This window comes from Stegastes partitus, unplaced genomic scaffold (assembly GCF_000690725.1).
Source record: "Stegastes partitus isolate 25-593 unplaced genomic scaffold, Stegastes_partitus-1.0.2 Scaffold659, whole genome shotgun sequence".
NCBI classification, from domain to species: domain Eukaryota; kingdom Metazoa; phylum Chordata; class Actinopteri; family Pomacentridae; genus Stegastes; species Stegastes partitus.
The window spans coordinates 62,045-87,148 of record NW_007578390.1 but is presented as its reverse complement, the minus strand read 5'-3'; the positions used below and the strand labels follow the sequence as shown (position 1 = coordinate 87,148).

General features: G+C 42.8%; 1 protein-coding gene across 1 annotated transcript in view; it reads right to left on the bottom strand.

Annotated features, from left to right (window-relative positions):
* LOC103363423 (protocadherin-16-like) overlaps positions 1-24,866 on the bottom strand; it is a 78,078-nt gene extending 53,212 nt beyond the window's left edge. The window contains exons 1-2 of the mRNA XM_008290178.1: positions 24,517-24,866; positions 17,278-19,098 (exon numbers count right to left, since the gene is read on the bottom strand). Coding sequence (XP_008288400.1) covers positions 17,278-19,077 — 1,800 coding nt within the window. The 5' untranslated portion in view covers positions 19,078-19,098; positions 24,517-24,866. The remainder of the gene's footprint in view (positions 1-17,277; positions 19,099-24,516) is intronic.
* Between the last annotated feature and the right edge of the window lie 238 nt (positions 24,867-25,104).

Genomic DNA, 25,104 nt, shown 5'->3' with positions numbered 1-25,104 from the left:
TTCCTCTGAATATCCTCCAGATGAGCAAGCATGTTGAGCTGTCTACCTCTCTTCTCTCCTTTGTCAATATTTCCCAGATGACACTGTGGACTTCCTGATAGATCGACTTCCTGATAGATCGGACTCGGTTGTTTTCATATGCAGCACAAAGTCCTTACACTGTACCCTGGACGCTCCAAAGCAGAAACTTAGTCCAAAACCAAGCCATCTTCAGATAATCTGTACAAGGCTACTGCAAACTGCACAGAGCAGGAGAACAGATTTTAAATTGCTTTTCCAAATTGAAAACTTAACTAATATTAACTCGGCCACTCCATTGGAAAGTAGAGGAGGACAGGAAGTGACGGTAAATCGTCACTGACTTCCTGCCAAGTTCATGTTTGCTCCATCAACCCCCCACTTGTTGTGTGTGACTGATACAACCAGCACTGCAGCATGAAGTCATGTTGCCTGGGCAGTTCAAATGTCAGGCTTCCGACACAGTAGCAACCATCTCCCACCACACTGAGTCAGGAACTTTGCTAAAAATTCAGCAGCCACACACTCGCAGTCAAACTTTCAGGTCTGAAGTGACACCTGGCTGCGACTGTCACTGCCCCTGATCTCAAGCATGAAGGGCTGCCCTTTCATCCAGAAAGGGGAGCAGCGCTTTGTTGTTTTTCAAAGTCTGAGATGCCTGCTTGCTCCCCCCCACACGACCAGGCTGAAAGAGGAGAGAGACTTGTCCCGACGCTGGAGCCTTGGCAGTCAGAAAGATCTGTGGTGTGGCCCCTCCTTCTTACTGGGCCGGGATAAGCCAGGGAGTGTGGCGCCTCTGAGGTTAGTGGGCTGCCTCATCGAGACACCATCTCCATCATGAGCCTATTTTTATTCCATTTTCTCGCTTTCTCTTTTTTTTCTTCTTCCCTACTCAGACCACTCTTGCTCTTTTTTTTTTTTTTTTAACCTCCTCAGTTTTGCCTTTTCACGTCTATCTCTCGACCACTGTCTTCTTCCTCTGATGCAGAGTTGTGTTTCAGTATGTATGCATAACTGAGGACAACAATAAAAAAAAAAAAAAACGTTCATGGCTCGGTTTCTGGTTTGGATCCCAATATTCACTTGCTTTTTTCCCCCCTTTCTCTCTTGGTGTATTTATTTTGCGCAGACACTTGCCAAGACAGCTAGAGCTGGTTTGGCAGTGCAGTGTGTATGAGGTTCTTTAACCCTTGTGCACAAAAGCCATTTATCTCTTTATATGTAGCTTTCTGCAATGTAAACTCAAAAAACTGTCCAGTCTCTCATGTTTTCATCATACTTTGATTTAATCTCATAACTTTATATATAGAAGGGCACAGAATTAACATTCAGGTTGCCATTTTCCTCACGTTGGGCCAAGAATAAACAAGAAAAGCAAGCCCTGAAAAAGGCTGAACAGTCTTTGTCGGTATTATAATGCCCTAAATGTCACGATTGTACTTTTGAGGGAAAGGATCATTGCATTTAACCAGCTAATCCAACATGTTGAGTGAATTCACATGCGATGCGGTTATGCTGGTGGGTTAGCAGGGGGTCCCCAGCTTTCAGGAAAAGGAGTTTACCATCATAAAGCAGCTGTCCCACATCAACAGTCCCTACAGACACAGACAGTGCCGTGTTTGTGCCATAAGCCATTCTATACAAGCACATTGTGGCAACTCCTCTGGCATTTTTTAACAGCCTGGCAACAGCAAGCTCACAGAGTGAAAAGTGTCTAGACTAGACTTCTAAAGAGAGACTCTCACTTCACATTAGCGCTCCTGATTAAAAGAAACAGTGCAACAAGGATACTGATGTACTTGTAAATAAACCCTTAATTAGGACTGCTTACCAGAACTCTAAATTGGAACAAACAGCAACTACAGAAAAATTTCTAAGTAGCATGCGGATAGACGTAGGGTCACGACCGCAATTATCAAGGTCCCAAACCCCACCAAAGGTCTGGAACTATTAATATTTCCTCTGCACTTGAGGGATCGCTTTTTAATGGAGGGTCAAAGGAGAGTCAGACAGTCCTTGGCAAAAGACAAAGAAATGATTTGATTTATTTAGAACAAATCAGCTTTCCTCTCCGCAACACCCATCACTGTGCTAACAGCCATAGCTAAATGAGCTCTGTGTTTCAAAACAAGGAGTTTCACACAAAGTATTCTGTGAGCTGTCCTGGCTGAATTGAATTCATTTGAATAATTTACTTTGCAGAATAGCATGAATATGGGGAAATGGTTGATCCATCAATCTAGTCTGACACTGAGCTTTAGAAAAACACCGTTTCCTCTCTGTTCTTTGTTTTTGTATATCTAATGAGCGAGGAAAAAAACTGCACACAAAGGTAGAGAGTTATATAATAAAGTCTTCTTTGGTGAGCCTGGAAAAGATTCAAGAATTAGTGTGGTGCTGTATGAGCAAGCAATTTCCTCTCTGTCATCCACAGAGCGCTCCACTACCACGGTGTTCATTTCCACTGGTCTCCTTCGGTACCCACATCTGAAGTTTCCCAAAGCTTAAGCATGGATTGGAAACTAACATAATGTCCAGCGTGAACACAGTTATGTGAGCAGATCATGCCACTCTTTCCAGTCAGAGCGCTCTGACGTCACGCCATTAATCCCTTTCACCATACCACCCAAGCCTCAGGAAGACCACACCAAATCCTGCACTCCCCCCCCCCTAACTTGAGCAGAAGAGTGAGTACCCATGGGATTGCTTTAATGAGGCTTATTACATACTGTAAACCAGTAATGAACTTCACAGAAGGCAAAGCACTGAGAGCTGCACCAGCAAAGGAGGGGCCGTATCAAAACTGTAGTCGTTTGCCAGTTAGACGAGCTCATGAAATACCCCCACCCACCCACGCAAACACACAATTATTTACTTGACATCACAGCAATGCCTGCAAAGCTGCTGTCAGGTAGAACTCTTGATGCCGTTCTCCTTTTATCCCAGGCCTCCACTGTCTTTTATTAGCTGCGGTATGAAATAAAAATACATTTGAATTTTCAATTTTTTTTTTAAATAAACTTGTGAGACTTTCTTGAATTTCACAATACACCAGGTTTGCATGAATTTTAATGGTGCAAACTTTTGAAATCAAGCTGCACTCCATTTGCTACCAAGCACGTTTGCGTTACGAGATTCTTGCGGGTTGGTTTCTACACCAAACACAGATGAACGGGGAACAATGGATGCATGGAACAATGGGAAAATATATAAACAAAAACCTGAAACCGGATCGCCAAGCAAGTTTAAGGAGCTAAAACTCATTGATATTAACCTGCAAATTGTCTCTGAGATATTAGCTCACTTCAAAGACTGACAGAACCACTCCAATATCGTTTAGAATAAATCCGCGGCGCTTTTAAAAAAGCGTCAATTTCAACAAAGCACTCGTGTTCTAAATGGTAGACCTGCTCCTACAGATGAGAGGAGGCTCTTGAGAGAATAACAAATGACCCAAGTGGTTAAAATGGTTTACAAAGGCCTAGAGGTTGCAACACAAAGTCTGCAGTCTTTGCCACAGGCAGACAAAATATCCACTGGGACAGTTTTTCTTAAGTATTTCTTCTCTCCTATATTTATTCCCATTATCATGCCCCGCTACCTAAAGGAAACATCCCTCGTTTCCTATCAGGCAGGGCACAAGCCACATCATGTGGACAGTGCAAAATTGTGGTTAAGGATGTGTAGAGATAACAAACAGACATTATATGTTAAATAAACATAGATTTGAGTTAAACAAACTTTTTGTAAACGATTTATAAAAGATGTATTTAAGGTTTAAAGCTTCTTGTTGCTCTCAAGAGACCGTACTCTAGTGAGCAACTTTACTGGGCTATAAATGATACTATTCCACCTTTTCTATGTGAACTACTCAACACCGAACAGACATTTCTTTTTTAAAAATAGCCTCGCACCTAAAGATGACGTGGTTATGAATCCACCTCCACATGTACAGGCGTCACACAGAATTCAGACGGTGCATTTGACTCCTTTCTACAATAATCATGAAGTGTGCGTTACCATAATCGAATTTCCTTGAGTAAGCTCCCATATTTAAGTACTTGTGTTGTCATACAATGTCATTAATGGCCAACTTTACAACTTCAATTTAATCACAAGCGCACACACAGAAGAATTAGGTCAATTAAGTCACAGATTGATCCCACTGGTCCCTCCATATGGATCTGCTGTGATTGAAGCATTGTGTCTTGTAAATCCTGGCCAAAAATCATTTTTGCTTGTGTACTTTGGCTTCGTCTTCAGGCACCCTTCTCCTATTGCACAAACCCGGGCCAAATCCTGCAGCTTTGTCCCACCTTCCCAGACTGGGGAAAAGAACACACGGGCACACAAAGTGTTGGATAGTTTATCCTTCTCATTCCCCTGCAAAATACAGCTTTTTGTGTTTTCTGATTTTCAAATCATTCACTCATATAATTTGTTTTTTCAGTCACAGAAGAAAGTCTGAAAAACTTTTGAATACATGTCACAGATATCATTCTGGTGCTTTGACTACTAGAGGGGAAAAATACATTTACCTAATTTAATTTCCTGTCATGCAGAGTTCCTGTCAGTACCCAGATCCACAACCAAAACTCTCTTTCGACACAAAGGGTAATACTTCCACTAGCCAGAAAGGCAATTTTCTCTGTTATACAATCAAATGTCTTAAATTAGAATGACAAGACAAGAATATTGTAACGCTTTCGCTATTTCACCGAAATTGAGATTTCAGACGAAGGCATCCGGTTTGCTCAGCCAGACGCCCATCGGTCCGATGAAAGCTCTCCGTGAGTGTTTACACAGTTCCCCACGGTGCCCACGTAAGGCTTTGTTCAGTCTGAGATAAGAGAGTCGGACTTGTTTCTTCACATAGCTAAATTGTGAAAGATAAAGGCTGATTGTTAGCAACAGTCTGGCAGCTTCTGGCAACAGGGAGATATAGGTGTGGGATAAGTCTGTTTCTAGAGGGAAGTGTTTTTGAAACTGATAGCTCTTCTCTCCCAAGAAGAAAAAGGAGGGTAAATTGAATCTAATCACGCTGGCACTTCATTAGGGTGCCCCCAATCTATTATCAGAACCCAGGATAGCTGGGAGGGGTGGACAGGGTGAAGGAAAGTCCCTGTAATGAGACAAAAAGCAGGGACAAAGACGTCTACGCGGTGATGGGCTTTGGGAGAGAGGAGGCCTTGTGAACTCACCCCCATGTATGTCCTTCATGACAGATGCAGAGGCCCAGCCACTGACAACATGTGAGAGTAGGAGGGGGTTTGAAGGGGCCGAACATGTTGAATAAACATATTCAGTCCTCCGCTACCCCCATGATTTTCCCTCCAAATGAAAACCTCACTTGATATACAATATAGATTCATCTGATAGCTCCGTTTACACTATGTGTTTATACACCAGGATAAATGTACCTTCTCTAGCCAAGGGATCATGATGTTTCTATCTCCAAACAAACATCCCCAGACACTGCTACATGTTCCCCAGACCTCTAGGATGTGTTGATAATGTCGTGTGATAGCCGAGACAGCGAGACAGTCCAAAAAGAAACAGTGATGAACTCTGGAAAAAAAAAAAAAAAAGGACAGCTTAACTCTAAACAGGCCACTACCTTGAAAAAACAAAAAAGTTAAAGACGTGTGTTTGTACAAGCTGCAGAGTAGCTGAGCTTTGAGGGTCTCATGAGTTCACCTCCACACAATACTGTCCTCGCCTAAATACGTCGCTGTGATTACAATGAAACAAACAGGCACTTCGAGATGATGATTTTGCCCATGAAATCGATGGGGTTTCTTGTTTACGCAACTCTTCGCCCTCCCTTGTTTCCCCAATATCGCCATGGTAACAAACCAGCACTTGAGCTCCATATACACGGCACTTCTGCACGCACACTACATGAGGTAAATCGCCTCCTTTTCCCTCTCAGCATCTGCTTTCTTTCTCGCTCTTCTTCCTTCCGCGTTCCTCGTTTGTTTCAATCATTTTCCACTTTCCTCAGACAGTCCTATTTTCTGCGCAATTTTTTATTCAGCATCTTCGCGGCTCTTTTTCCTTCGTTCTCTTGCTCAATTTGGAAATCTCAAAGCTCAAGCTTTATTAATAATGAATAGCTGAAGATCATTAGAGAAATTTCTAAAGAGACTGGCTTAAATGGGCAGTTTTAGAATGTCATCATCAAAATATCGTGTTATTTTAAAGCTTTAAGTCAAGAGCATTTTATCACAAACTCAATTTTGAACCGACTAAAACGTGCCTTTTTCTTGTAAGAATTTCTCCCCGGTGCTGTATCTCTCCTGCAGAAATAACTTTTCTGCATTATGTGTCAGGACTTGGCCCAGTCCCACAGCTCGCCGTGGTGCCCTTCCCCCAGCTCTTTAGCAAAAACATTCACCGTACTCCTATGTGTATGTGTGTCAGTGTGATGAATAAAGAGCGGAAGCAGGGCATAGGGTGACTTCACACTTAAACAGCCTGTTTACAAGTCATTTACAGAACTGCAGGAGGGGGAGAGGCTCGGAGGAGTTTCCCAAATAAAGCCCTCCTTTCAGAAATACACAAGCAGAAAAAAAAAAAAAAAAGCTGCAGAAGAGTTCAACTGGCTTTACTCTCTGAAATGCGGTTTCTCGAAAAACCAACTGTTGCCCCTTGTTAAGTTAGAAACATTACATGAGCTTAAGATTTCCATGCAGTTCGTTTCATATTGGGGCGGATGATATTTCTACGATGACTCAGTAATGGTAATAAGAGAATAAAAATTGCATAGACACCACTAAGCCTATTAGACTGCAGAATTAGTATGCTCGAGGTAAAAAAGCATGGAAGAGAAGGCCCCATAAATAAAAAATGCTGCAGTAAAAAGCATTGACGGCAACGGTGACAGGGGAAGAGCGCTGACTGAAACTGGCAAAGATTTACAGCCAGAAAAGATGCCTTATTATTTTCTCATTTTTCCCTTGTAGCCTCATGATATACTCAGAACATGATTGCTCACTAAAATGTGACATTAAACTTCCACAACTGAACTTTAAACACTCAGATTATGCACAGTATAAATGCATTGCTTCGTGCTTGCACATGGACAGAGTTACGATGTTTAAAGTCAGATTTCCTGTCAGATATTTCAATTCTGCTGCGGCAAACTGATGAGAGACATTGGTGATGCAGCAGATTGATCCACTGGTCCACTTTACAGGATGCTCACGGTGCTGAGGAATACATTTTAGGGAAGTATAAGTAATGTCCATTGAAAATCCAACATGTACTGTAGCAACTTTTACATCAAAACTTGACCATGAAAGGAGCATTTCTGCATCAGGGCATTACCTATCCTGCAGTGGAATAAGAAAAGACTCTACGTCTCAGCTGTCTTATCAAACATTCTGTTTAGTTTGGAGACCACACATCTATTGGATACAGCTCAGGAGACGGCTTCAGATGTCATCGTTAAACATCACTCCATGGCTTCCCCTGGGTTGAAAACAGTATTTATTTTTAATCAAAGCTTTTGTTAATGATGAAACTGCCTGTGTCCAGCTGATGTGTCAGGAGACTGTGATCATAGCAACATTACAGCGACTGGATTGTAACTGAAAGTGTGACAGCCCGGTAATTTACTTTTCCTTTAACAAAAACTAAGGACCCTCGAGCAACAACCTGACCAGCGATCAGCGGGAGAAAACGTGGCATTAATGGGACACAAAAAAGGAGATAAACTGCCCAGTCCAAGTCAGATCTTTGGATGAGCTGGTGTATTTCCAGCATGCAGTGAAGGGCAAATTGCGACATTAATCACCAGATCCGATGTCTGGGCTAATCAAGGCCTGCAAGCAATAAGTTGTTGATGGTAAAAATTGGCAGCAGGTGACGGTTCAAGTCCACTCCAGGCATCAAACCAAAGATCTGCACAGGTTTGATCATTCACATCTGCACTCCCCATGTGTGTATCACCACTCGCCACATGAAAGTAAAGCTGCACTCAAGTCACTCTGCAGTTATTATGCAAAAAAAATAAACCTCTGGAGGTGTTCTGTTGTTGTCAGAGAACAGGTGATTAAAAAGGTCACTTGGTTGTATTGAAGGGCAGAAGGATTCAGTGCAACAGATGTTCAAAGAGGAGATGATGCAGTATTCGGTGGAACAAGACAGAAATGTCATACCGGGATTTGAGGCTTTCGTTGTTGCAACAGGGATCTGTTGAATTATATCATGTATAATTTCCAGGGATCCTCTATAAAGACGCAGCCAGGTTTGCCTGGAGACAGCTTCTCAAACCAGATGTCTGGATGATTTCAGCCCTGGCAATGATGCATCAACTTGTTGAATTCATCAACAACTTGTTTCGCCATTATGCCGGCTACTCCACTGACTCGCCTCTTGTCTGCATTGATTTGAGTTTTGGGTTGACTTTGCAGACCCTGCTGCAGACCATTCTGACTTTTTCTGGGCACTTAACCACAAAGTATTTTTTCATACATCCTCTGAGGGTGATCAGCTGCAACTGAAAACCAAAAGAGAACCTCTGTACAGTGTGTTTGGGCCAATCACAGCTAGGCAGCAAAATGTGAGGTCAGTACTTTTCACTTCACATTCCAAAGTGCTGCAATTCAGTACGGTCCTACCCCGACTGGGCCTGATTGGCCACATGTTCAGCTTTCAACCTGCGCTGGAAGGGAGGGTGGTGCAGAGCAGCGATGTGCATCATTTCAATTTGGCCGCAGACAGCCAAAATCATATCTGCTCCATCAGTTTCCCTGCTTCTAAGTCTCCTATGTTATAGCTTTGCATCCCACAAGATGCATTTGTGAAGCGGTATGGGAGGAACCCAGGGCACTGATTAGAGAATTTCTTCCACCCTAAAACCTTGTCTACACCAAGACACGCACATACACACACACCCCATCCCTGGCTTTTTGTTCGACTGCTCTGACACCACATCACACATTTTGAGTCCTGCATACCAGCTCTGCCTAATTACAGCAGAGACTCCCACTGCTCCCTATGCTCCGTCCAGACTCCTCACAGAACCACGCTATAGACAACAATCTAAACAAAGATTTGGCCTTTCAACGCTGGTTAAAAGAAGCAACACACCACTTTCAACATAAATTCTGCAGCAACAGACAAAATTATCTTTATTGATGAAGCAGAAAGCCCTGTTGTGATAAATCTTTAGATTTCCTCCCGGCACTCAGAGGAAGTCAGCGCTAAGCCAGGCAATTGTCTCATTATTAAAGCTAATAAACAGAGTCGACGCATTACCATAGAATAAAATAGGAATAGCAGATGTCCTCCCTTTTAACACAAGGGGCATTTCTGGTCGATGTGGTGAAGGCATCAAGATATGCAAACAACAGTGTGAGGGTGGACCACCGTGGAGCATCAGTACACACAGACTGGGAGTCTGGTTAAAGCAGGCCTGGGTGCCTTTCTGTCTGAAGCCAAGACAGACAACGCTGGCAAACCACAATGTAAAAGTGGAGCGTCTCTTCCCACAAACCTCCTTCTCTGTGTGGTTTGTCGTTCTCTCCCTCATGCTCTCTGTCTAACAAGGCTTGAAAAAAAGAGACTTACTCAGTGGAACTGGGCCAGTTACGAGTATCAGATAATGTTTGCTGCTGATACAGTTTCTGTTTCTGTGCTAACCAACTTATTCCATCAGCACTATTATGACTGGGTGTTGTTAGAGTATGTACAACATGCACATATCAATGCAGATAAAGTTTTTAGATGTGTCTCATATGTGTTTTTTTTTCTAGAACACCCCTTTTTTTCCATGAACAACTTCTTAAATGAAAAAATGCTACACCTCTCAAGTGTTTAAATAAGGAACTGTACAAGAATTATAGCAAAATTCAATGCAGGCAAAATTGCCAATATAATTGTTTAAATCTAAAGATCGTCTATTCAAAGGAAAATTAATGAAGAAGAGGGGATACACAGTGCCTTGTCACATCTAATTAACTCCATTAAGTTTTTGAGTTTCAAAACACAGCATTAAACACTAATTTGATCCACACAAGACTTTTTGCAATGTCATTAGTGATAACCGACATTTGCTGAAAATCCTGCTCGAAAAGTGGCAGCGGAGGTCCAACATTTTCTTGACCACACAGAGGGATCGCTTGCATGGTTACCTCTACTTTACCACCTCATTCCTGAAGCACTACCCCCTATCACCAATTTCTCACATGGGCAGTTAAAGTATTGACTAATCCCCGAGTTCAGCCATTTTCAAAAGCCCTAATCAGCCCTAGTTGTAAACCAAAACTGATCTAAACGAGAGCAGACACACTCCCTGCAACTGAATGCAGCACTCCTTCCATGAGTTGTTTGGCTCGGTAACATTCTTCTCAATCGTTATTTCAACTGGCAGTCAGTGCAGCAGAAAGGCTGGAGCGAAAGGGGGGCTGAGGTTGCTGGCAGGCGAAAGCGATGCATTCTTTGTAACAGTCAAGTTCTGGATATGGAGACATTTGCTCAGCGGTTAAGATATTTTAGGGCCGTGTATATATACGCATGCTTTTCTAGGAAGAGGCACTTTTTCATGAATGTAAAATTCAACATGTTGGCAGCTGCAATCTACGATTACAATATGTGCCCTGCATCATCACATGATTTTTTTTTTTTTTTTTTTTGTCGTTGCTGCTTGTTTCGAACCTAATCTCCTGGTTACTGATTTTTGTTACCTGGCAAGCTGTCACTCAGCGTCTGCTTTCCAGTCTGGTGGCTCCTGGTTGACAGCAGGCGACTGGATGGATGATTTAGCACAGATTTGCTTTGGAGGCGAATGACTATCGCGAGCAGATGATGCTTCCTGATGCCCAGCTTGTTTGGTTGTGCCAACTGCCTTGCACATGTGCAGAGGGACCACGGACTGTGAGAACAGAAGGGCTGGCAGCCGTCATCACAGTCAGCCTCGAGGTCCACCCCCCCTCTCTCTCCATTCATTTGTCTCAAAGGAGGCGGCAAAGTGAATAATTGTCTCTATTTACAAAGGTCAAGCAAAAGTGCTCCTCTTGTGCGTGAATGCAACACCGTGACAACGTGACTGTGAAGTCGCACACACCTCACACCTGCAGTCTGACTTCACTCTGTTCGCAATTTGCAGCCCTTAGTTCTTGCATCATCAAGCTAGATAAGCCCGGGCCTGGTGTGACTTAGACCCACAAGGCAGCATGTTTGAGTCACTCCAGGGAGGTCTGAGCATCCCCAAGCAGGCAGATGTGCTGCTCTCACCTGCTCAGATCCGCATGTCACCACTCCGCAGGGAAACAAGTGGAAGTGAAGAGGTGTAATTGGATCACAGAGGGGACGCCACAGTGTGGGAAAAGGAAGTGAGAAGAGATAAGATGTCTGGTCAAGCAGAAAGAGTAAAGAGACACAGACAGAGACAACGAGACAGGAAGAGTGATATCCCACCCCTCAGAGTCAGAGGATAGATGTTAGAAAGGGGATCAACAGCTGGATCCATCTGCTGAGTCTGAGCTTTGTCGCAGCTGCCAGAGGCTGAGTGTCCCTACGGAGACTCTCAAATGTTTTCTTACTGTCTTTTCTTGCTTTCCTTTCACTACACTCACACACGCTTTCATAGAAACTTGGAAGCGGTGCTGAGAGGTCTGACTCACCTGCAGTAGACTGTACTAATGAAATTTCGCGTCCCACAAGAGAGATATATAAACCCATCTTCCTTCCTTGCCAGATGTGGGCAGGAAACCCCTACAGCGTACTTTGATCCCTCAACACTTTTGCTCTACAACTAGGACTCCATGTGCCTGCATCACAGCTCTGAAGTCTTGTAAACACTGTTTACTTTAACACTCGGCACTTACATAATAGACAACAAGTTCTAATTCGCATGTTTTGCATAATATCACTGGCTGGTGGTTGCACCTGTATGACATTGCAATAATCTCGAATATTTCAAAAGCTGCAGCAGGTGATGGTTCAAAGACGTATTTATTGTCTCATGGGACAATGAATGCAACAGACCCAGTAATACTCCACAGCAATCAACTATGTGGCATAAACAAACTAATGCTACTGCTGAAACGGTTAGTCAAACAATTGATTTTCCACTTTAGGGTGGGTTTTGCTCAATATGTTATGTAAATTATTAAAAAGCAAAAATCTATATTGATTGATTATGCATATCATAATTTTAAATAATGGAATAATTAATCTTAATATCAAAATGTTAGTCACGGAAACTACATTTTGTTGCAGCTCTGCAATTGCGCAATACCATAGTAACACCTTCAGTCCATAAATGCAGGGATCCTTTCATTTTGTTTCACAGTTTAATGTTCAAACACCCACAGATTTACTTTTACACTAATGAAGAGTATTTCCTCCCAGCTTCTGTATTCAGCCATAAAACATTAAAAAAAAAAAAATTCACCACAACTTTCTCCTCTTCCTGTGCTGCTGGAAAGAGAGAGGCGGTGGATTTGCTGATGGACGTCTGAGCACAATAAAATGCGCTCAGCTGTCTCAAGCGCAGCAACTTTGACCTGAACACCCACACTCTATCCAGATGTACATCAGTGTTTATGTTCACTTCATTGCCCCTGCTAGGCCCAGGAGTAAGTGTTCAAGGAAGTATTACATTCACGAACACATTAAGTAGCACATCCAGTTTCCTGCAATTTTACCATTCCCTGAAAATACTGTTATACCGCAGAGCCACAGTGAAGCTCGGTAGTTAGCAGGAGGAAAAAGAAACAGAAGGGAGACCAAAAGCAGAGTCAGCTTGCCTCAAGCTAAACCAGTCTCACCGGAAGACAGGCCAGTCTGGTATTAAAACAGACAAGTGAACATTTCGCTTGACACAAACCATCCCCAGAAAAAATGCCTGGCGAGAATTGATTACATGCTTTGTGTACCAAAATACCAGTCTAAAACAGGCAATTTCCCTCATCTCCATAGTTAGCCTCGCTTATTTTTGAAAAAACCTGAAGTCTCATTTGAAGAAGGCAGCAAAGCTTGCATGTAGAACGAGTGATTTAGCAGTCAAGTGTGCTTTTCTGTCAACAAATCACTGCAGTTTTGCATAACTTTAGTTTGCTTCAAAGTCAAAATGAGTGATTTTTAATGCATTACAATGAGTGCTGGGAAAATGTGGTCAACATTTAGAGGTTAAGTCAGGGATGTTAATCCAGCAGACTTTTTGTCAAATTCAGTGAATGTGTTTATGCACTGCTCTGTAAATGGGGAAGTGTCCCAGCCCATTCCAGCATGTCCAGTTAGCATTCAGTCTCGTGCACAGGACAGACATAAAGGGATGAGGAGGAGAAAATGAGAAGAAAGGGGCAGTGGGAGCAAGAGGCATAGTAAATCTGGCACATGGTAACTATCCAAGTATGCTTTCTCCAAAACCCTAGACTCCATTTTTAGGACTTGAGGCTAAAACATTGAGAGAACAAAGAGGAGCCGAAAACTGCAAAACATAGGCAACAAATTGGAGCATTGTTTAAATAAAAGAGATGACAACAAACTATACTCTACTGTGAATCCTGCATTCCACTTGTGTTTAGTGAATTGTGATCAACTTCCTGTTAGAGAACTTTTCTAATAACAGTTTGATGAGTCTGTTCCACAGGGAACACAGACAAGAACAAAAACAGACAGTGAAGAACAAGGTGTAACTCAGGTGCAATGCAGGCTTCCCTCAGAGGAAGCTAGAACAAAAGGAACGTCCTCAATTAAAAGTGAAGCGAATGCCTCGATCCTGACTATACTGAAGCAAGTGTTATGAGCATTTATGGATTCGATGAAGTCATGTTTTTTTTATCTGCAATTACAAGACTGAGGACAACCGCGGCTTCGCGGTGTTGGAATCCGTGTGATTAGCACCTGCCTGGCAGTTACCAGTAGGTGGTCACTATAGTACAAAAAGACTGCAAAAAAAACTGTGAGGGGTTTGTGTGAAAGAAGCACATTCTTTCATTCGTTCATACTTTCTCTCCAGGGCAATTATGAGTATTCTTTTTCCCTCTCTATTCCCCCCATAGCTTGGTCTCTTTTATGTTGGCAGGAATGGAGAAGTGATTCAGAGTGCCACTTCACTGAGGTACCGCTTTCAACTAGGCTGCCTTTAAAGAATTCCGTGTGAAATGATGAACATGTTTGAGTGTTGCTGTATGTTACACCACTGAAAAAACTGTGCATCTGTAGTCATCTAAACTGAAAAAATAGCGGCCCCATAGTATTGCTGCACACAAGATATCACAGCCAAAGCATAACAATCCTACACAAAGTCATGAATGATTTTTTTTCGTGGAAAATGATGTTTAGTGAAAAGGTTGACAAGACATCACTGAGGCAAGGATTCCTCTGGGCAGCAAAGGAACTGATAAATGCAAAAGTCAGAGTTACAGTTTCAAGAAAGAAAAATGGCAAAATGTTTGCTCCTTAAATCACAGCAATCAGTGTTGGTCTCATGTTGCTAGGGAGGGTTGCAGCGATGACAAGGGGTTCATTCTGTCATGAACATGTGGGAGGTGGGTTTAAAAATTAGGTCTGGTCTATCCTCACACCTAGCTAATGAGAAATGAAGTGAGATCAGATAAGAATCTGGGGAGGGCCAGACCAACGGACAGACAAGGAAGCCCCCCTGCTTATGTCACCTCCGCCACTCATGCAAGCACTTGTCAGGGTTCATTTCCCCCTCAGCTGCCTGGAGACCCCCTCTCGCCTTTCTACTGGAGCCAGAACAACCCCCCAACACAGACAGAGGGACAATTCTTAGCAGAGACCCTCCAAATTAACCAGAAAAACCACAATGAGGTGTAAATTATTCCCCAGTGCAAGATTCTGACATAACCAACTGAAAAGCGTCATTACTTTATAGGTAAAATAACACATAGAGGAATGAATGCTTAACGCTCAACGCCAAGACAACCATGCTCGGCTTTATTGAATCTGGATATGCTAAAGCTGGCTCATGTGCCTCTTTATCTCTAACAACATCTTGTATTACTCTCCTTCCTCCATTGTAGGAATCAAAAAGCTGCTATTCTTAACAGACCTAATTAAATGACACTGAAGTAATTACTTTTTTCATCGTATTACTTTCTCATTAGTCTAAAAAGACTTCACACGTTTGTAATAAAACGTACACTGGCAGCATAATACAGTGTTACAGTTCCTCTTCAGTGAATGCGTGCTTGTGAAACGGAGATGTAGGAAAACATAATTTGCAAGAGAGCATAATTTCCCTTCTAAATGGATTGAATAGATGCATGCAAAGACTACAGCATGATTTTTTTTTGGTACTGTGGTTCCTTTACAGCACCAGATCTACGGTGTAACTGTTAACCTCCACACCATTCAGAAATCTTGTAAAAAATGTGACACAGTTGGAAAACTAATAACGGAGAAGAGAATTAGTCATGCCTCATGAAACGCATTCCACGATGCAGTTCATAGTTGTGAAAATGTTGTTCTTCGTGTTGTATTTGATTTTCTCTCTCAAGGATGACCTATTTACTTTGCAGAAGATCTTACATATTGAATTACAAGACTGATTGCTGGTAATAGGCTTAAGTCCTTATTTTTGGTTATCTTCCCCCCCTCCCCCCCACACATCTAATTATAAAATCATCCATAAACCAATTGATGTATGCCGGAAAGTGACAAAATATCACAGGGAGAGCACTGTGGAGCCAGACTACATTAGAATAATCATGAACCGCTGCGCCAGTGACCTGCGGAGTCAAAAACTATCAAGCAACTTCAAAAGTCTGAATCGATGATCACAATAGCCATATTGTAGTGCTTTTTTGGACAAATGTGAATAGAAAAGGCAGGAACTGAGAATTTTGTCTACAGAGGAGAAAAAAAGGCAGAAATCAGATGTCTTGCTGTGATGTTTGGATGTAGAGCTGGCACCCTAAGTAAGAGCAGTCTGTTCTCACAAGGCCCGCCAAACACACGTCTGCAGCATCCAAGCCGGCCCAAGAGAGGCCAAAGAGTCGTGGCTTTGAAGAGGTACTTCATACTTGGACCCCACTGATCAAGTCTGTCGTACTCTAAGAACTGTCTGAGAGCAGGTAGTAAGGTAAGCAATGGAGAGGAAAACCATAATGAAAGGGCAAATTTCTAAAAATGTTCAAAAGTTTGAAAGAAAAAAAAAACATACGGGCTTTCAAATATTTTCGTAGAACATGAACTCCAAGCCACACTGGAAACAGTGATCGCAGACCTTTACGCTTCTCCAAAGCATACATTTTTTAATTATTCTTTGGTTCGCTTTCCAAATTCCGTAATCAATTTCAGTACGTTCCCCTTTCTCTTTATCCTTGTGGTCCTTGTGATTTATAATTAGGGGACCTCCCACAAGAAGCCCTCACAGCTTCTATTTCGACATTCAAGCCAGGTGTCGAAGTAAGGCCTGCGTCTCGCTCCACCCCTCCCACTCCCACGGCCAAACTCGGGGGCCAGGATCTCATCTGCTGGGCCCTCCATCTGGACTGCACTCCATATCCAACTCCTTGATCCGTGCAATACTACTACAGACACTTGAAAAAAAATTATGTTGTAAGAGCTTCGATGCTTGTTAAAGGAAATACGAGCGTGCTCACAAGATAAATTGCTAGAATGACTTTAGCACCTGATGAATCTCCTTTTTCTTTTTATAATTGCTGTCTTTTTAATTAGATAGCCAAGAACAACTTGAGAAAACAGTATTTTTAAAGAGTGCAGTCACGTGGCATGCTGTAATTTGTCTGAACTCTAATTCATCTTGTCGCCTATGGCCATTTTTTTTTTTCTCACACTGAACAAGCCTAATTAAGGTGCCTTTTGAGAGTGAAGTGACATCTATTTCTTTGGATAAAGCCCTGAATTTGTCTCTGCCTGAGAATATGTGAAAAACCCCTTTGTGCTCGGGCTGACAGAGGACTTTCCACTGCCTCTGTTACCCTGGAAACCTTTTGAGAGGTGAAGGAGAGGACAGCCAAACAGGAGATCATGTTGGCCGAAAATTGCAGGTAAATCCTTACTTTGGCGGTCCAGTTTAAACAGTTTTCTACCATTAAAAAATAACTCTTCATAGAAGGAATGAAAGGAATCAACAAACTCTGACAAATGTCTCCTCTATTTATCTAATAAACTTCTATTTGTTAAGCTCTGAGTAATTGCCCCCAAGTTAAGTGCAGACCACTGCATGAGCTCTGCGCTAAAGTGAAGGAGTGTTTACAAAATTAATCAATTCACAAACTTTTAATGAAATAAAACTTCAGGAAAATGTCCTACCTCAAGAATGCAGGTCCCCGGAGCTGTGTTCTCCTTGATGGACACGTTGTAGAAGTTTTTCTCAAAAACTGGCTCATTGTCATTTATATCCTGAAGTAAGATGTTCACCACTGCAGTGGAGGAAAGGGGTGGTTTCCCTCCATCTGTGGCCACCACAGTTATACTGGGACTAGGGTTCTTTTCATAATCCAGCTGGGAGAGAGTGGTGATAATGCCCGTAATGGAGTCTATACTGAACCAGCTGTAATATGCACTTTGGTCTTGTAGGATACTGTAGCTTATGTCTCCATTAGGACCCTGGTCTTTATCTCGAGCTGTTACTTGTAGCACAAAGCTGCCTGGAAAGACCACTTCAGGGATGACCTGCTTGTACACGGGCTGGTCAAACAGAGGAGGGTTGTCATTGACGTCGGTCACTTGGATGATAAAGGAGGACTCGGCCCTGAGAGGAGGCGTGCCGGAGTCTGTCGCCATCACCCTGAGCTCATAGGTGTCCCTCTCCTCCCGGTCCAGAATCTGATCCACACAGATGAGATAGATGATGCTATCCTTAGTGGTCAGGGCAAACTTTCCATCACCTCCCTCCAGTGACACGTTGACATTAGCATACTCTCCATAGTCTGGGTCAGTGACTGAGATCCGGGCTACATACTGGCCTGGCTGCGCCCCTTCTGAGATTCGGGGAGATCCGTCCTCACTGAGGAAAATGATGGTCATTGTGGGCTGGTTGTCGTTGTAGTCTCTGACATGGATGGTGACAAATGCATTAGTCACTTCTGGATGGGTTGCGTTGTCTTGTGCCTGGACCACCAGTTCATGGACTCTCCTCATCTCAAAGTCCAGCGGCTTGTTGAGAGTGATTACGCCAGTGCGAGAGTCGATGACAAAGTAGCGATCAGGATCACTCTGTCTCCTGTTGATTTCATACAGCACCATCCCGTTGTCTCCCTCATCAGCGTCTGTGGCAAACACCTGCAGGATGTTGCTTCCTGGTTGGAGGTTCTCAGATATTATAGCGTGGTAGCGGCTCTGGTTGAAAACAGGAGCGTTGTCATTTATGTCTTGCACAGTAATATCTAACGTCATCTGATCGGTTCTTTTGGGGGAACCACCATCAAAGGCCTCCAAAGACAAAGTATAGACGGATCTCTTCTCTCTGTCTAGAACGCCATTGACGACCAAGTCCAGGTAGAGAACCTCATTGCTTCCCCTCCTGGTTTCCAAGGTGAATGCCTGGCCAACATTTCCATCTTTGATCATGTAACCTTGTGTCGTAAGCTGGCCTTTGTCGCTGTCAACAGCTGGCTCGAGAGGAAACCGAGTGCCGATGGCCGTCTGCTCAGGAATTTTGAACGTGGTCCGTTTTCTGGGGAACTTCGGGGCGTGGTCGTTTATATCATTCACCGTGATGGTCACCTCCACTGTTACGCCTGTCATGGTGACTGCGATGAAGTTGTACCTGTCTCTCAATTCTCTGTCCAGAACTTTGGCGGTTTTAATAATGCCCGTGCTTTCATCGATGTCTAAATCACTGCCCACTCCTGTGCCCTCATGGTCTGAAATGAAGTACAAGGATGCTGTGATGCCAGGAGGAAGTCCTGCACTGATGTCGCCTACGATTGTGCCTGCCGGTTGTTCTTCATCCAGCTGTAGCTCGAGGGTCCCCAGGGCCACGGGTGAATAGATTGTTACAAGCTCCAAGGCCACATACACTATTAGCACTATCCTTTTGCTCCACCAACCCTCACAGTGCAAAGGATCCATTATAGACTTCCCAAAACCCTTGGCAGCTGTCTTCATTTTGGCCCCTTTGTGTTAAACCTGGAGACACACAAAGAGGAAAAGCTGAGCAATATCAAAACTTCACAACAGCAGAAACTAAGAAAAGGTGTATTATTTTTATAGCAAGTTAGTTTAAGAAAAATATATGCCTTAAACACTTTCCCATATGTTTTATTGGCTCTGTTCCCAACCGCACCGCATACAATATATACCCAGCACATAACATTTTCCTACACTTCTTAGTTCACCTAATAAGTCAACACCTTGTTCCTCCTACATACCAGAAAGCTCTCTTTTGCTAAAGAAACATCAAAACCACAGGCCACAACATACCACCTCAGACAGGGAGTCTTTGGCTGTTGCTATTCAGCTCTAATTAAAAAGGTGCGAGAATCACTTTTGCCAGGCTACCCAGCGTGTTCACCATCGCAGTACCCTGTCGTGTAAGTCTGGGACAAGTGCTGGATTTAATATTTACCAGCAGACTTAGCTCTTATGAAGTGAGCAGTTTTAAAGCATTCCTGCAAGAACCATTTAAATATTTAACTCTCCCTAAGCAAATATATCCATCTTTTGAGAATTGAGAGCCCGAGTGTTAAATCAAGAGGAAAAATATTTAAATATTGATATTTAAAAGTAGCGAGGGTATTAGAATTCCTTGCGTAAACAATAGGCATACTCTGGCAATGGACACGCAGCGCTGCAGAGAATCTGTAACCAAGACTCAGAGACACTCTGGAGCAATGTGGAAATTGTTCTACAAGACTGTCACCATCTGCAGAATAATCCAAAAACCACCACGGCTCTGGCACACAGTAAAATTATTGTGTCTTTTCATTTAAAAAAATAAGAAGAAGAAGACCAGCTTCCAGTTGTCTGTGGCTCTGTCTAAATTGAGAGGTACTCAGATTTGTTTGCAAAGTAAACTTAGCTTTAATTTATACAGTAAATGCAGCATTAAGTGTTGAGGGACTGAGTTTGTAGTAAAAGCTCCTCAAGGCTCCCCCTAGTGGTTTAACTGATACCTGCAGGGACACTTTCACAAGACATCTGTGTGTGTGTGTGTGCGTGTGTGTGTGCACTAAATGCCTCCCATGTGTCTCCGAACGCAGTGTGGTGATCTGTCTTAGCCACGGTGGTAACACTGTGTTTGAGTGACAGAGTAGTACAGCAGAATTGAAGGGCTCCATGCAGTCTACCTCTTTCCCTTTTTCTGGCTCTGCAGCATTGTAATTGAGGTCTGCTGGAAGTTGGCCATAAGCACACAAGATTCCAGGGCTAATTTCAGTCTGCCGTGATTCTGAGGCCACAACACTGAAGATGCTAACTTTAACGTCATAAATTGGTTTGAATTCAACTTAGTGTGAGTAGTAAGAAACCTCGGAGCACCGCTTTGAAATATGATGTGAAAATCAGAGCCGTTAACATGTTTTCTGTGTTACTAGTCCAAGACGATTCAACAGTTTAGTAATAACAATGAACTCCGTGCCAATTTGGTGCTTTCATTTCTAATTCATATTGCTTTCACAGACCATAATAATTGCAAATGACAAGACCATAAAAGGCAAGCCCTACAAATTCACCATCACATTCCATACTTTGGGTTGTTTTGTGTGTGCTGTTCTTGGCAAAAAAACATAAGCACATCCATGACAGGCTGAAAATCCTGACAGCGCTTGAACTTAAAAGTCGCAGTATTGATTTACTTTACTGCAACACTGGGGATGAACTTTTACAAAGCTTTCTCCAAAGCACAAAGGATAGCTTTTCAAGGCCAGAATCTTTGACCAAATGCCACAACTGAAATAATGCACTTTCTGGTTGAGCTACAGTGGAGGACCTCTGCAGAGCGCCGCAGCCTAATGGATCTAGCAGACACAGTTGGGTAAGCTAATTGCACAATACCAGGTTAAGTAGGACACATGGTTTAAAAAGACTCAATGTGAAGTCGAAGAGAAATTTCAGCACTTTAAAAGCGAAGAAGTTTGCCAAATATATAACAAACACTGTCAAACCCCCCACAAAGGCCTCCATCACTGAGAGTTTCATGTGTTAAAGTTAGAAGCCAGTTAGGAGTCAGGATATATTTGTGCATAGGGCTTCGGGGAAAGCAATCCGGAAAAAACTGTTCAGAAAAGCTGCTGATGGTTGAAAGTTGATGCATGTAGAGAGCCAATTCTACTGTGGTTTGTCCTAGATCACAGTGAGTCCCTCTTACTGGTAGACAAACACTGCTAATGATTTTTGTCAAGATAAATGAACTACTAGAGGATCAACCCCCCATGTATGTTCAATAAAGATGTTAAAATATTTAATTTTCACATTGCCAGAGCTTCACTGAGGTTGCTTTTCCTACAACTGACACACGTGTGGAACACATCATGTACACCTCATTGTTAGCAGCGACTATGAGCACTGACCCACTTTCTTTTGAATCCTTTAAACCAAGTCAACCGACCAAATCCAAGGTTTGTAGGATTTACATGCAGAATGAAACCTCTGTTTGAATACAGTTGATATCTTTCTGAGCACTTCGCTAGCACGACTGAAATCGGCGTCAAAATCCCTGGCAGCAGTGAAAGCTGAGGAACATCAGTGTCTCCGCTGTGGTTTAGATCCTGTTTGGCAAAATGTGTCAGATATTCATTTTTAATGGCTGAGAATAAAGCTGCTTATTTATATTTGTCAATTTAGTTTTCTGTGACGTATAATTTGTCTTTTCTTGCGCTACTATCAAGACAAGGTTGGTTTGGCAAATCCTACAACAGACAATATATCTACACCGACATCCATGAGCCAGTACCTACATTACATAGAAGAATGCCAAACCTCTCATAAAAATGTAAATATAGTTTTTAAGAACGTCGAGTAAAAGATACTATTAAACAGAATTACAACACTGGATATGCCATAGATCGCACTGCCAGGTCGTATCATTTCATCTGAGAATAAATATCAAGGCAATGCTGAATAAATGTCAAATACTCGTCTTAAGCTAATATCTTAAAGTACAATCATGCCACAATATTGGAGACAGTCCCTTGTGAATCAATCAGGCACTTTCTTTATCTAACTGGGGTATTTGATCTACAGAGAGATAAAGCCAACATCCATCTCAATTCATCAAAAACATTAGAACATGACCTCAAACGACGCAGTGCTTTATTTGCACTGTTTTAATTAACACGACTAAATCATTTTCACCACCAACAAGCCAAGAGGGACAACTACAGTGACAGGCTTTGTAAAATGAGCTTCTAATTCCATGTCATGATTCCAGTTAACTCAAAGAAAACTTCTGTGGTTTCGAGAACATGCCAGCCTGCCCGAGGCTCAATGGAGCCATAATGGAAACCACAGACAGAACTGCAGATTGACTGGACATGAGGATGACAGGCTTAGCACAAAGCAAGCTCGAATGCTCTGAATGTTTGCCAGACTAAGTGCCGCGTTTCTGTGCCCTGCATTAGTCTTTGAAACTTCAGTCCCCTGGCATGTAAAAAGGCCAGGAAAAGTCATCACAGGCCTCAGATGCATATGCACTTCCTGGCCATAACAAACACAGTATTGGGGAAAAGGCACGCTGGCTACTTTTTCGTTGTGAACTTCGGGGCTCTTAGGGGCCATGACGAGAAGGATCATCTGTTTCCCACAGCTAGAGCAGCATGGGTTGGTTCAGCTGTTTGTATAAGATGTTCTGGATAAGAGAAACACACACCTAATATCTTTGAAGATGACACCATCTGATATTGCACTGGCAGTACGAGCGATTGCATCATTGAAAACACATGTGCATCAAGTTACAGTAGCAGGGGTGCACGGAGCAACAACAGTTCTACAACAAAGTTAAACGTTCACCTCGTGTGCGAAGAGAACACGACTCGTCGAGATTAAAAACTCTGAGGGTGTTCGCAAAATGTTTCCTGCTTTCAGCATTGATGGGAGGATGATTTATTTCAAATGACGGAGTTTGGTCAGAAATGATAAAATGAATTTCAGAAGTGACAGCCGTCTGGCACGACACCCTCACGCACCACGGCTGACGTACAGTTGACTTATTTTACTGATGACGCCACTCCAAGGACATGAGGAAAACCACAGCTAGGCAATTTTCAGAGACGCTAGACAACAAGACATCCTTCTGGGTGGTGTTGGCGTGGCCGTACTGGGAGAAACAAATCGTGTGTTTTTCATTCTTTTTTTAGGAATTTGGAGCACTAGCTTCATCAACAGCATATGCACGCTACGGAGAAATGATTACTTCATGCACAGAGCCAAGGATTTATGACATAATACTTGGATTGATACAAACGCTGTGGAGGTCCAATTTTTTTTTTTGGTTTTATCCATCAGTGCTGCTTGTTTTTGTTTGTTTTCTCTGAGTTCTACATTTAAACTCAAGCAAACTGATGAAATAATCTTGTATACTTGAGATGCTTCAACAGAGAAACTGATGAAAATGATTCCCAAACAAACAAATAAACAAAAAAAAACTCATTTCCCTATGACCAAACAGGCACAAACACTATTTTTAAACAGCTTTCAGTTGTTGGCTAGACAAGTTCTGCTCAATTTGCTGTATATTATTATGGCCTTCTAAGTATTCTGTCATGGCCTGGCAGCAGCAAATTAAACCAAAAGCAGTACCTCGTTGTCCCACTCAGTCTGATGGTGAGGAGGAAAAAAAAAGGGAGGAGCCTGCACTCGTTGTTGTGTCTAAAGTTTAAAAAACTGCTGCATAATTACGCACCATGGCAACCGGCAAAGTCACAACTAAAGTGCGCGGCGATGGAACCCAGCGGAGGCTTAATTAATTTATTAATTGAGGGAAAATGAACACCTATTCACGGTCAATGAGCACATGTCTGCCCTCACAATGACCAGTCGGTAATCATTTGGTATGTGATCGACTGCTGCAGAGGCAAAGGACAATACAATAACTCCATAGGTTGACCAATTTGAGAGGAATGTCTCGGTTCGCAGGGGGGGCTTTAACAGGGTGTGACAAAAACAGGCTTTTTTTTTTTGGGAGGGGGGCTGCCCTTTTTGAGCTTGAGGATATTACATTAAAAAAAAGAAATGCTTTGGAGTAGCCTGTGCAGAAACATGATTGCATTGTGCATGGAAAAGAGAGGCAGCTGCAGTCCAAACGCACCAAGCTCCTTCTTTGGAGCATCAGATTTTAAAAGAAGTTGAACTTTTAAGTGGTAAAAAGGTGAGGGTGCGTGGATACAACTAAATCACATAAAAGCCTCAGCATGACAGAGCTACATGCAAAAAAAAGAAAGTACGTCTTAAGTTTGCTCCACTAAAAGCATCTGCTGCTGCAGCCAGATGACCGGTGGATAAAGATCTAAGAGGAGCTGTTGTGGTTTTTGGATAAACTGATGGACAACTTCATCCCATCAGGGTTACTGGAGTGTGTGAGGAGATCTGTGCCATGCTGCGGATACTCACATTCATCTGCTCCTCTCCGGTGTGTTTCTGCGATGAGAAGTCGAGCTTCAAGATATCCAAATTCCTCCCTCTCAGTATTCCCTCACCAAGTACAAAGTTAAGCTTACATCCATCTCAAGAAAGAAGAAAAGCGCAGGCTGATCATGGCCAGTTGTTCCGCTGCACAGTTCTTAAAATTCCCTTTTGAGCTCTTTCCGATGAAAAGATTTTTAAAAAAGTAGGGGAGGAGAAAAAAAAGAATGCAACTTTGCGTAAAACTTTCCCGTCGTCTTCTTCTTGGAGTGGACGTTGTGTGAAGTTAGTCCACCGGCTGTCTGTCTGGTCGCAGACACACACACACACACACTGCTGCAGCACGCTAACTGAAACCAAACGATGTGGGAGCCGAGCGGTGGACGTCCGTCTCCAAAATCTAATTTATTCAACACGTGATGGAGTGCAACCTCCTGCTCCTCTCGTCTTTAGTGCTGCTGCTGCTGCTGCTGCTGCTGCTGTGATTACCGCCAGGAGACACACCGACTGCAGAGAGAGGCAGGCCAGGTTATTGCTGAACTTTGGTGCCACCATCCTATGCAAAAGGGAAGTGTA